Source organism: Tenebrio molitor, chromosome 8 (genome assembly GCF_963966145.1).
Source record: "Tenebrio molitor chromosome 8, icTenMoli1.1, whole genome shotgun sequence".
In the NCBI taxonomy this organism is placed as follows: Eukaryota; Metazoa; Arthropoda; class Insecta; order Coleoptera; family Tenebrionidae; genus Tenebrio; species Tenebrio molitor.
This window is the reverse complement of record NC_091053.1, coordinates 196798-210254: the sequence shown is the minus strand read 5'-3', so window position 1 is coordinate 210254 and position 13457 is coordinate 196798. Positions and strand designations below refer to the sequence as shown.

At 39.9% G+C, this 13457-nt stretch overlaps 1 protein-coding gene across 6 annotated transcripts in view; it reads left to right on the top strand.

Annotated features, from left to right (window-relative positions):
* Positions 1-13345, top strand: part of RhoGEF3 (Rho guanine nucleotide exchange factor 3) — a 157232-nt gene extending 143887 nt beyond the window's left edge. For 4 of the 6 annotated variants that reach the window (XM_069056564.1, XM_069056563.1, XM_069056566.1 and 1 more), the window contains 5 exons: positions 7628-7913; positions 9005-10056; positions 12025-12153; positions 12209-12293; positions 12351-13345. In XM_069056564.1, the coding sequence (XP_068912665.1) occupies positions 7628-7913; positions 9005-10056; positions 12025-12153; positions 12209-12293; positions 12351-12796 (1998 nt within the window). In that variant the 3' untranslated portion in view covers positions 12797-13345. The remainder of the gene's footprint in view (positions 1-7627; positions 7914-9004; positions 10057-12024; positions 12154-12208; positions 12294-12350) is intronic. The other 2 variants (XM_069056567.1, XM_069056565.1) reach the window with 2 other exon arrangements.
* Positions 13346-13457: the final 112 nt, after the last annotated feature.

Genomic DNA, 13457 nt, shown 5'->3' with positions numbered 1-13457 from the left:
CACTTAGAATAACAAAGTCCAACCGAAAGTTCCCACCCCAAATTCATTTTTTTAAAATACATTTGCGTGTATAATGCGCGTACAGCGAAAATGAAACTAGAGAATCCTATTTTGGTTCGAAATATTAAAACGAAAAACTACAGTACAAAAGAGCCTTGCTGTATGATGAATCGACGATTCGGTTTTGATTCTGTGTAATTACAAATTTCAACCAACATTTTGTACGTGTATAGACTCTTTTGATGGCCACACAAACACCCTTCATTATTGTTTGAAATGTAACATTCCAATAATAACAAATCCAAGAGCGTAACCTCCAAATTGCAGGCGTGACCACTTGCCCATTACGTCTTATTAATAAATAACTTGACCGGACCATGCACATCCTCTGTTGGGTTTTTGTGGACTAATTATTGCATGAGGTATTCAGATTCCAGCGTGGCCCTGAACATTTACCGTACTAACAGTTTTCTCTAATTTATTACACGCGGAAATTAAACAACTTTCATTTCAACGTTGATAACGAAGGTTCGCATTGATAAAGTATTCAACACGACTTGGCGTGTTTACACATAAATTAGACGTAAACGTGGCAATAAATATTAACAAGTTAACAGTACAAGCTCGGACAAGAAAACATGCGTAATTAACGTGTAGCCGGTGATTGTTTCCCAATTCGTCGTCACGGACATTAGAGATATTAACGCTTCTTGCGTCACTTTCACATTTTGGACTTGCTCGTGTTGCGAATTTATTTGCTCCTCAAACAATTCTAGGATGGTAATGATAAGTCAACAGTGCCGTTTGACGGTAGTTTACCTAAGGATGAAATTAATGTTGTCAAAGGTGACAAGAGGACTGTTGACGGATGGACGCGTACCGCGAACTAAACACGGCGGCCATATTGGTTTAGATCGTTTATTTGGTTAGAATTTTTTCGGAAAACGGACCCAGAGGTGATGAAGTTGTCTAGGAATATTAAGAGATCGGCAATCAAATATTTATGAAGGTGCGCGTGATGGCACCTGTGGGCATTTAGTGTCGGTAGGAATGTTGCGCCGCTGGCTCGATCCATAACCTCAACAACAGACAAAGAGTGATTCGATGGTAAAAAACGAAAATAGTGTGCGCGAGCAGCCTTCCAAACAAAAATGCTAGAATAGTGATCACGACGAAAAAGAAAAAAATGCAAAAGTGACTATGAGAGGACAACGTTGGGGAAGTTGAAAGTGTCATCTCACAACAACCTGTTGGATGATCGTCCACGAGTTCAGAATTCGGCACAAGCAACAAGTCAAACTCAAATTACAGTTAAATGGGGGTGTAAGCCCCTCAAGACAAATATATTATTGGAATGAATGGAATGTCGAAAAAACTTCCGATTTCTTTGTCGTTTGATGGAAGGATCTGAGTAGTTCTAGCGACAAAAACATTTATTTATTTTGCTGATGTCACAGCAAATCAGCAAATTTCCTGCGTTAGCATTGCAAAAATCTTTGCTCGATTGAAAAGAGACGATCCGACTTTGTCACGTCGGGATCTGGTCAAAATTTAACACTTTCAACAAAAAAAATTCAGAAAAACGACTGGACAATTCTGCACTCTAACTATCTTTGCTTGTGAATGAAAATGAAATGTACACTGACGGACAAAAAAAATGTCGCCAAAATGTCTGTCATTTTTTTATTATGTAAAACATGCTTGCGAGCCTTCACAATAATATGTCATAAGTGACAAATATTTTAAATAATTTAAAAATGCCACGTCATTTGACAGACCTTGGTTAACCTCAAAGTTAGAAGTATGATTTACATTAATGACATTGCCGGCAAATGAGGGACAGTTTTTTTTGTCCGTCAGTGTACTATTTACTGCTTAAGCAATGGTGCAGTTTCAGTTGCCGATACAGTCGTGTCACTTGTCACTTACAAATACAAGGTGAAGTATCAAAATTAAAAAGTGTCTTGTTTTTTTACGTTACATCAGATGTTGTGTTCCAATTTTTCCAATATTTCCAGTTTCTTTCATTAAATTAGAGTGCGCACTTCATGTAAATTCATAAAAAAAAAACAACACTCATAAAGATTATAGTCGTTTTCAATGACATCCGTGCTGTCAGTGTCATTTTTAATAAATCGGTGCAGATTGTATGCACAAATTCATAACCAGTGTCCAGAGTATAAGCAAATCCTAGTTAAAAAAGTGTCCAACAAGAAATTGAGGTTATGGTGAAAGAAAATTTATATTTCGTGATCAGCAACAAACAATAAAACTCAACCTCGAACATGGCGTAAAACGTGGTTAAACTAAGTCATCCTCAGAATCCGAATATTTTCTTCGATTTGTCGGAAATAATAGATAATAATTTGAATTTGTCAATTTGCCAAATTAGGAAATTCAAAATTACTCAACTAAAACAGCAAGTGATACGAGCATACTGTAACTGTCATATTGACAGCACGGATGTCATTGAAAACGACTATAGATCTCTTTGTGATTCAGCTATAACACTTATTGGTTGTTATTATACACTTTCTAGTTTGGTAAATCTGAAATGTCACTATCGGAATGACATTTGATGTGTGTCGGTTGACACAGCAAAGCCATCTCCACGACGACTTGATCTCGCGCCAAGAGATAACTTTTTGAAAAATCTCTCGGTATATTTAGCTCGAGTGCATTTCAGTACAACCTGAACTCATCATCCAAGGGATTATTATTTCGCCACAAACACAACTCTTCTCCGGTACCAGATCAAATCAAAACATTAAGCCCACGCACTTAAAATTCCCGAAACTTTTTTGCGCGAGAGTCCATTTCCAGTGGGGCACCTCTCCAGGTGTCCGGAAACAAACGGCCGAATTTACATTTTCCATTAGCATCCCTAATCACGATTTTCCATCTGTCAAGTTCGGATTTGACCGCCGACGCGGAAGATTAATTTTCAACGGGGCGTGTGTCTGTTCCCCACACGGCAGATTAAAAAAATGAACGAGTCCAGTTTTAAATTCAGTTTGGAGCCCAAGACGGACTCGTAAATACCGTCAAGAGCCTGTTGTAATGGTGAATCTGTCTCCGGAGGGGTCGGTATTTATTACGGTTCGAATGCAACAAAATTTCAATTAACCGATATCTCGTGTTATCGACGAAAATGGCAGGCATGAAATAAAGCGGGATCGGTCTCCGGCGGCAAATAAAAATGTTCGTTTCGACAAACATTTTCGAATGCACCCTCCTAACGCTCCGTTTTATTTTTGGCGGGTTGTGACTGCACAAGTGCACGAAGTATCGACCAAAATGTCGCATTCGGTCTAATTTTATGCCGCGGCTTGAAGAACGATGTGTACTGTCGGAACAGAGGCGGAGGCGAACGGGGGAAATATATATTTTAATTTCATGCGAATTTGTTGTATGGTTTATTCTTTTTGAAAGGTGATCAGTCCTAAATCTAAATTTCTTTCTGAACAAATAATTCTAAATAAAAATTCGTCTCTTGAAGCTCACTGACAATATGCAGGTTGCGGTAAACAATACCAAATAAATATTATTAACAGTTTTTGAAATAATATGTAGATACGTTTGATTTGTGGTTGTCCAACATTTTTTTGGATTCTGCACTCACTGGTAAAGTCATTGAGAGGGTAGCGAATCCAATAGCAACGGCCAATTTGCCAAATTGTCTTATTTTAATTGGCAAAAAAGTGAAACCTTCAAGGTTAAAAATTAGATGTCATGAGCGTCTGTGATTATCTAATATGAAATCTTGGGCTGGGAAGGCGCTGGAAACCGTCAATTGTTGTGCTTTTTTAAAGCGTAGATTAACTGGAGCATGTTGACAGCTAACCTAAAATTTAGAGCCAAAAAAATCTTTCTTTTTTTCTTTCTTTGCAATGTTTTACTGTTACATAAAAAATAGAATAACTTAACGTTTCCTATTCACCTATTCTCGAAGTAAGTATCTAAGGGCACCTTTTGCTGAAAACAAACATGTTCAATTATGTCCCGATTAAACATAAACAAATGTCATTTCATTTGTGTCAAACGGCGGGAAATTCAAACTTTACACTGTTCTAAACGGTTTAATTTTTGCGCGATATGTAGAAAGAAAAAAAAAGAACTTTTCGGGGTAGCATAGGAGAAAAAAACATTTTCCAACGTTCATGTCAGTTTCTGACTTTATATTTAGGTTTTTCCCTTAGTAGAATCACTGGTGATTCCCAGCAAAAGAAATTTTACACAGATCTATCAAAAAATAAAACAACATTGTCAGCGGCTTAAACAGTTTCACATCGAAGACGTTCAAAGCAGAAAAGTGAAATAATTTGGGAACAAATTTTGGCCTTAATCAGATTGGCGGCGCCTCTTGGCCCCCAACGCTCGCCGCCCGTGCCCCGCCAAGTTCTGATAGCGGGCAAGGATTCCCACTCTACGGCGAACGACCGGGAAGTCGATTTCAGGATGTCGTGCGAACGCACACAACTCCGATAGCTAGCATTTCGCGGCGCAAGGGCAGGTGTTGTGCATTCATGGCAGTGTTGAGACCAACCCCCGAACATCTGCTCCCTACCTGTGCGACTCCTTTCGACGGTGCGGTCCGTTCAAGATGACGAAACGGACGTTCGACAAGTCCAACACTCGAACAACGATAATTTGATAAAAGTGCAGCGGTTTTGAATGGGCGTCAGTGTGAAACCGTGGACCGCGGCTCCGGAGACAAACAAAGTGTCGACCAGTGTTCACTTCAATGCTAATTAAATTGTTTATTGTTCGTAGTTTTTTCGTTGTGAATACCTGTAGTGTCGTAGCAACGTTTTATCGAATTTGTGAGTGATTCATGAATTTATTACACAGCGTACTCGTTTTAATTGGTTTTTGATGGGCTAAAAACCTGGTGTACTATCGAACCAAGAAAATATCACTGAATAATTCAAAATAAGTTGACAAAAACTAGTGTGCCACGAGTGCTCGAATCGATGTCTTAGCTTAATTCGACTCGATCGCGTTGACACAATCACGTCAAAATTGACAGTTCAAACGGTTGGTTATTTCGTGGCGAAGACAAAGGTCGGCTTATCACATTCGGACGATGAGGAAACGACACAAAACTGGTGCAGTATTTTGGTGCCCATTCGGTGGCGTCTTTGTCAAATGTCACCCTTCATTCAATTTATGTCACAGTCTTGTGAATGGGCGTTTTTGAAGCATCGAACTGCGACCGGCAGATGCGATTTCAAAGCGGTGGGGACCGGGTTCCAGTGACCTTTGTTGTACTTTTGTGGAAAAATCTCGTTTTAGACGTTTCTGTTGGAATAATGAAAGGGACCAGTTTCGAATCTCGGCGCAACGTCTAATAATACCACTTGGATAATAGCCACGTGTTTTAAAATAAACACTCCTTGTTATCGATCCGGATGCACGAAATCCAGGAGCCGATTCGACGCAGAAGTATGAAATGCCGTTTTACCATTTGTTCAGAAAATTTTAATTCAACTTGCGTTTTAAATTTCCTATTTCTCTTGTTAGTTACGATTATTCGTTACGAATAAAGCGCCAGTTTGAAAAATGTTCACCCAACAAAATGTCAGTTTAAAAGAAATGTTTATTGAAGGACATTTTCTGAATAAAAATTTGCAACTAAAAAACTATGCTTTACATTTTTTGGAAAGTCTCGAAATTATCGAATAGCGTTTTAATTCATCCAGCAATGAGATTGCAAACAGCAAGTTGTGTTCAGTTGAGATGTAATTTGCATAAAAATGTTACTTCAATGAAAATGTGACAATAAATTCTACCAACTGTCAAAGTATCCAATGATAAGTGCTTCTTTCATTGGCGAGAAGAGTGATTTTGGTCGCGCTGTTGCCGCATTGTCCCACACTATCGTCATCGTGTACAATTCAGATAATTTCACCTTTTATTATTGTTGTCAAGCAACCAAAACTACAACTACACCAATTGAGTAGTATTGGGTGATTCAAAATGATTACGGATAAATATGGCAACTATAACGAAAATGTATGTGGCAATTCTGTAGGTAGGATAGAGTTGACATTTCTTTGACAGTTCATAGGCGCGCAATTTTGAAAATTGTCAAGTCAACGTGCCATAATGGTACCTATTAAAAAAGTCAAATGCACACATATGAGATGTCATACATACAAATGTGAACTCGACCCTATCCACACATTTGCCACATAAATTTTCATTGTGGACATTGTGGTGCAAATGACTTATCTGTCACTGTGATAGCGTTTACCTAGTTGTGATACTTATGCACACTCATTTTGAATCACCCAGTATCAAAATATCTTGCCCAACGATTTAAGGATGAACTGGAGTAACAATCTCAGCAAAAAGTTGCGGAATTCTTATAGTGCTATGAAACGTTTAAAATACATTTAAAATGTATGTAAGTAAATGTAGCGACGTAAAATTTTTAGGTTAGGTTTTAACCACATTTGTGATAATTTTGTTTAATTGTGCATGAAATTTCCACGGTATGATGCCAAAGAAAAGCTGCGCAGCAAGTAGACAGATTCATTTGCAGAACATGCAATTGTACGGTTGGCTTAAAAAAAAACGGGAACTGTCAGAAAAAGTTCTGTCAAATTTTATTAAATTTTTATAGTTTGAAACGGCTTTTTAGAATTTAGGTTAAAAAACTGCGCTTATGTGTCAGAAATAATACTATCAAACAGACACAAATTGACAAATTAAATTTCCAATTCACATTAGGTCAAATTTCATTTCCCGTTTTTTTTGAAGCCAACTGTAAAAATAATATTGGAATTGCGCAGAGTTCTGAAAAGAACTGTTTTGTGGAAAACAAAATGAAAACGGAAGAATGAATTTGTAGAAAAATCAAGAAAGCACGAAAGAAAACAAATGAAAATGTCAAAAATTGAAATTTATTTTCACATCGGTCTCAAGTTGCCAACATAAATTTTATATTATTGGTAGCACAATGCACGCTGTCAAAAGCAGACGCAGGTCATGTCGATTTTTTGATTCGGACTATGTACGAGTATAATTAAAAAATGGATTGTAGATTTGTTCGAAAATTCTACCGCCCACTTAAGTTCTCCTAAATTACATTTAATAAATGACTTAAAATTTATTTTTTTATTCAAGTGATGATTCACTAGTCATTCGGCGAATTGTTTTATTATTCATTTCATGACTTTAATTGGCGCCGCGATAAGAATAAGAATTACTATTTTGCAAACATCAATGATAAGTGGTAAATTTAAGACGTGAAGATATCCCAGAAGTTGCAGACAAAACTCAAAAAAGCATGGTAACAGTCCACACCATTTGAAAAACTGTCAATGTGTTAATTTTGACGTTTCATTCTTAGTATCAAATTAAGCAACGACATCGGTTTCGATTATCTTAGATTCTTAGATTATTGTATGATATTAAAGTACTGGCTTTTGTTATTTCTACTTTCACTCTCTGTCGAACGTACAACCTGTAAAACGACGAAGTAAAGCATTTTTTATTTGCCGACTCTTATTTTTTCCCTTCCACTTTGTCGGACCCTTTCTGTGTCAATAATCATCACGTTCATTTCGTCGCGTCTGGTGTAACGTCCGTCAGTTGATGTTTGTTTTCTTTTTCGGTCCAGTCTGATCTGAAACAGCGCGCCCATCGCCACAACCAAGTCCGAAGAACCCGGTCCGACCTAGGGGGCCAACGACTGCTCCATTGGGACCCCAGGTCTTCGTACAAACGCCTGATGTCGACACCTAGTCCCCTGCGGGGGCGGCCGCAGAGCCCCCGCAAGAAGCCACCGGACGCCCCCGGCGGTGTCCAGTTGAGGGTGAACCACCGACGCGGTCAGCTGAGGCGGTCGCTAAGTCAGCCTCTGGACATCGACAAGCTGTCGCCGCTGATGAGGACCAAAACTGCAGGTGAGGCAAAGAAAGAACAAAATCGATAAAGTAAAAAAAAAACAAATAGGTACAACCAATTGGAAAACCGGGTGGTGGTTTGCAAAGCCACTTTAGGGGAGTCGGGCAAGTACAGGAAATGCAAGTGGTGAATATTTTTTGCAGGAAATTCAGTAAAAGAACGGAATGGGGCCCAAGTTGCGGTTAAAATTTTGCTCAGTAGCAAAGTATTCAAAGGGCAACAAGGTCACTTACGTCTTTCGATATGTCAGTGTATATAAAATATGTTCATATGATATTCTCACTTGTGCTAAAGAAATGTCTTGCAGATTTCACACAAGGACATTATTTTTAACCGAATTGGATGACAATAATAGTAGTTTATTTAACGAATTACACAAATAGGAACAAAAACAAATTTCAATTTTTCGTGATACAACAAATTCATTGGAAAAAATAATAATGCTCACGAACTAGATGCAATTTCATTGGTGCATCCACTTTTCATTAAAATTTAAATAAACAATGTATAATTTTTGCGAACTAAAACCACAACGGTAAATACCTACAGGGTAAGCAACAATAACTGTTACAGTTGGAAAAAAAAAATTTACATAAAATTTTCAAGACTGTGAATTGTACCTATTTCGGTTTGTTTTATTGACAATATTGACACCTGGTATACATTTCAAATTTAAACGTCTTGGTTTTTGTAATCTTTTATTAATAAAATGGTTTTCTCGTTGGAACATGACATAAAAGTCACCAAAAATCACCAGAATTTATTGCCAACTCAATCAGTACTTGTTGCTCACACGGTATTATGTTTAAACATTAATTCCGTTATCAAGTTTTTTTTTTTTGTTATATTGGCAACATTTTAAGTTTTATGTTGTACATTCTTTCATTCTACATTGATAAAAAATATGAAAAAAGCACAATCAAGGCTGTACAGGATTAATGAGAAATAAATCTAACGAACATTTTGCAAGAAATTATATTTTGGGGATTTCTGGTGTACGCGTTCTGGAGATGAACATTCTGCGACTACATTTTCTGTAATAGAACTTTTTCTTATTAATCGGTTTTAATCGGCTTCACGTTTTTAAAAGGGTTGCGTCTAGGAGGATCCCACGTACTGAGCGAGGACGAGCACGACGGCCGCATCGGGACCTCCGATGAGGAGATCATGTCCGACTCGGAGTCATCGATCGCTTCCCTGACCGACCGCAAGAAATCCCTCGAGTTAGCTATGGACGAGGAGATGGTGATCCTCGCGGAGGCCGTCTTCGACCACGTCGCCTTCGAATCCGAGGAGTTGGCATTCAGGGCCGGCGACCTCATCGAGGTCCTCGAGACCGCCAACAGGGAGTGGTGGTGGGGTTCGACCGATGGTAAATCTGGCTGGTTCCCAGCCCAGTTCGTCCGGCTGAGGGTCAGCCAGGAGGACACCGTCGAGGACTGTCTGGCGGCGATGGCGTCGGGCAACGCCGTCCCGTCGCAGGTCCGCCGCAGGACTAGCATATCTCTGCTGTCGAACGACCAAGTGCGGACGAGTGTGGTGCGGGAGTTGGTGCGCACCGAAAGGGACTTCGTCAAGGTCCTTCAGGACGTCGCCGAAGGCTACATAGCCGAGTGCCGCAAACGCAAAGACATGTTCACCGACGACCAAATCGCCACGATCTTCATCAACTTGGAGGACATTCTCAAGTTCCAGTCGAGCTTTGTCAAGGACCTGGAGGCGCAGATCGACTGGGAGGCGCCGTACAAGAGCTGCGTGGGCGGCTGCTTCCTCAAGCACAGGGCCGGATTCAAAATGTACTCGGAGTACTGCAACAGCCATCCGACCGCCACGGCCGCTCTCCAAGAGCTCTACCAGTTCAACAACTACAGCAAGTTCTTCGAGGCCTGCAGGTTGATGAGGGGATTGATCGAAATACCCCTTGATGGTTACTTGTTGACGCCGGTCCAGAGGATCTGCAAGTATCCCCTTCAACTGGCGGAGCTCCTCAAATACACCAAGTCGGATCACAGCGACTACGACGATATCAAGGAAGCTCTAGAGGCCATGCGAGGCGTGGCAGTTTTGATCAACGAGAGGAAGAGGAGGATGGAGAGTTTGGAAAAATTGGTCGCCTGGCAACAGAGGCTGGAAGGGTGGGAGGTAAGAGGCGCGAAACGTGTGAAAAAATATCGCAGTTACGACCGGGCCAAATTGCAGTTGTCATTTACGCGTCTCGTTCGCAAATGGAATTATTTTATTTGAAATTTACGCTTTCCGAAGCAACTACACTTTGTGTAAATGACCGAACGTTGTGCGGCTAAATGCAGAAACGTACAAACGGTAGAAATCTGGCGGATTCGGGGAAAACCAAAAATGGCTCAAAAGGTTTTCGGTAGCTCTGTTCGATTCGTTCGCAAAAAAACTTACGAATGTCACGAAAGTAGTTGAAATATTTATAGGGCAAAAAGTTTCGCGACATTCCTAAATGAAAATAAGGTCGGTTAGGTAATATTCCAATGTGAACAAAAAGTCTTCGATCCTAGAACAAAATTAAATGTGTTAGATCTGTCCATTACAATTAGGTACAGTCGCGAGCAATAAATTTTGATCGTCAAGGTCATTCTTTGACGCAATTGAAAATGCTCCATTGTAAAACAGTCGTAAATATCATAACCTATCATCATGTTGTATGACATTAATTGTCATTTTTTTCTCAATTTTTTGACACTTTGTTGACGTGGGCATAATCAGGCAGGGAAATTTTTTAAATTTGTGACAATCTAATCAAATTTTGAAATGACATTGACGACCAAAATTTATTGCTCGCGACAGTACCTACTATTCCGGACACCGAATCTTGGTCACGACTGACATTTAACTGACACATATGTGTGAACTGGCCTTTATTGAATATAACCCAGCTTTTGACTCGATAATGCCATTTCGCTGCTTTTTTGATGTCACAAGAAAAACTTCAAAGTGATTTGTAATAATTGTCATTTATTAATGACACTAATGACTGGTTTACATAATTTTTTTTTTAGAAATGAATGAATTGATTGACGTCATTAAGTATTGTAGGTTGTATATTTATTTAATGCAAAGTTCCAATCAAAATCTACCTTTATCACAAGAAGAGGGCATTTGGAAAAGGAAAATAGGAGTATAAAATAAATTTTTAAACTGTCAGCTGGAATAGTGTAAAAAAAAAATGACAATAAAGCTTGAACTACCATTCACGATTATTTCAAATTCGGACTATCTATGAAAATCTGACATTTTAGTTGGCAGTATTGTGATTTGTCTTAATAAATCTATTTTAGGTTATAATTCAACCGAACACTGCCCCCAAGTTGTTACATTTTTTAAATAATTGAACGCATTAGGAACAATAATCGTAAAATTGTAATTGAAATGAAATATACATATTTGTAGGGCAGTTCTGGGTAAATTCTTATTAACTAAATTAATGACGGAATTGACAACAATGCGAATATTTAAAAACTAAACGTCATATGACAGGACCTGATGCCAATCTAACAAAAAAATATCGCGGCCTCCTGCGTGTTTAAAATAATCGTGAACGGCATATACATCGAATTTTTCAAAACTGACAGAAATTTGATGTCCCACTTTTTTTGCCCGCAATAGTACATCTCTAGGTAAAAAAATCTAATTTTTTTTTAAATATTAAAAATGTGCTGATAGACATAATATCACTATAGAAATTGCAAAGCGTCGGCTGAACTGTGACCGACATGCATCTGGGTTCTGGGACGCCATATTGAAAAAGGCGGCGGTGTATATTGCACATAAATATTTATTTTATAAATTAAGGAAATTACCATTAGAGTTAATTAGAAGAGTGATAAGCTTTTTTAGTGTCTTAGTTCTACATCAAAGTGATCAAGAGCTGTTTGAATAGTTTCTTCTTAATGGTAAAATTGGTATTCCAAAACATTTACCAATTTTGTCATTCTTCTGAATGAGACACTAAAATCCATAGCCCCGAGAACGTAATTAAAGTCACGGTTATTGTTGAATATCTTTTTGACGACAATTCGGCCGAAGATTTCGATGAATTATTTTTTTTCAATTCAATCACATAATCGATACCTCATTTTACAGGGCGAAGACTTGATCGACGCGAGCACGCAACTGATCCATCAAGGCGAAGTGGTCAAAGTCACGACAGGCATGTGGACCCACAACATTACTTTGTTTCTTTTTGACCACCAGATCGTCTACTGTAAAAAGGTACGAGCCCGACGAATTTGTCCACCTTGTCGAATACGTTTTTTTTTTTTTGTAGGACATTTTAAAAAGGAACACATACGTATACAAGGGACGCATTTGTCTGGACACGAGTGAAGTGATCGACGTAGCCGACGGAAAAGGTTGGTATCTTGATCGCTTCTCGAAAGCTCTTCCATCAGCGAAATGTTCCGTTCCAGACGGTCACTTGGGAGTTAGCGTGAGGCACGCGATCAAACTGTACAGCTGCGTCCGGGACAAGTGGCTTCTCTTCTGCTGCCGTTCCTCCTCGGACAAGCAGCGGTGGCTCCAGGCGTTCGCAGAGGAGCGCAAGCTGGTCGCCCAGGACAAAGACGACGGTCTCGAGTTCCCCCCTTCCGCGAAGCAGCTGGCCAAGGTAGCGGCGCGCTGTCAGCGGCGTCCCCCCAGGAAGCCCAGAGGTGAGCAGGGTAAACGGTGGACGGCGGAGGCGCCAGTAACGTTAGTGTCGCCCTCAGCCGGCAAGAACTACAAACGCACTCCGACTTACATGGGTTCCACCCTCCAGCTGAGCACCAACTCAAATTCGCTGGGCAGGAAAGTGGGCACCTGGTTCACCTTCGGTGGCCACAAGAAGTCTCGCCACCAATCGCGCGACGTTTCCTGAGACAAGACCACTTTGCTGTAGACGCGGCCGCGTCGTTGAAGTCTCCGCTCAACCGAAACCGATCTCGAGTGCCAAAAATCGCAGAAGCGGCGAGCTCCGACGACGCGGGGGCGGCCACGGCCAACAGTTTCCAGTCAATATTTGTGTACATAATACTGTAACAAACCCCTTAGTGATACAAGGCTACTGCCGAACGTGCTGTGCTATACGACGTGAATTAAATTAAGGCCTAACTGTACATATAACCGAGGTCTCGTTTCCTATTCTTGTTTTATTCGTTGACTATCGATACTGACGACTGATGCATCACTTTGCAATCTCGACACACACTGGAAATTACGCACAAACTGCAAAACACTTCGATATCGCACAGGGTATTAGGGAAAATTTTTAGAAAAGCGCGCGGAGTTGACGACTCGCACTCAAAATCGACATGTCTATGGACCAATCACTGTTCTACGTACGTGACGTGTTATGTGTATTCCGGTTTTATTTTTTATTTTTGTGTCCACTGTAGCATTTTCCAATAAATTATTCTTACGATTTTTATTTGTCGTTTCGTGTCTTGACCGTCTATTTTTTTTTCCACCCCGTCCTTCCTCCACCTGTAGATAGATCACCGTTGCATGTTGCACCGACTAGGACGTACCGACGACGTACT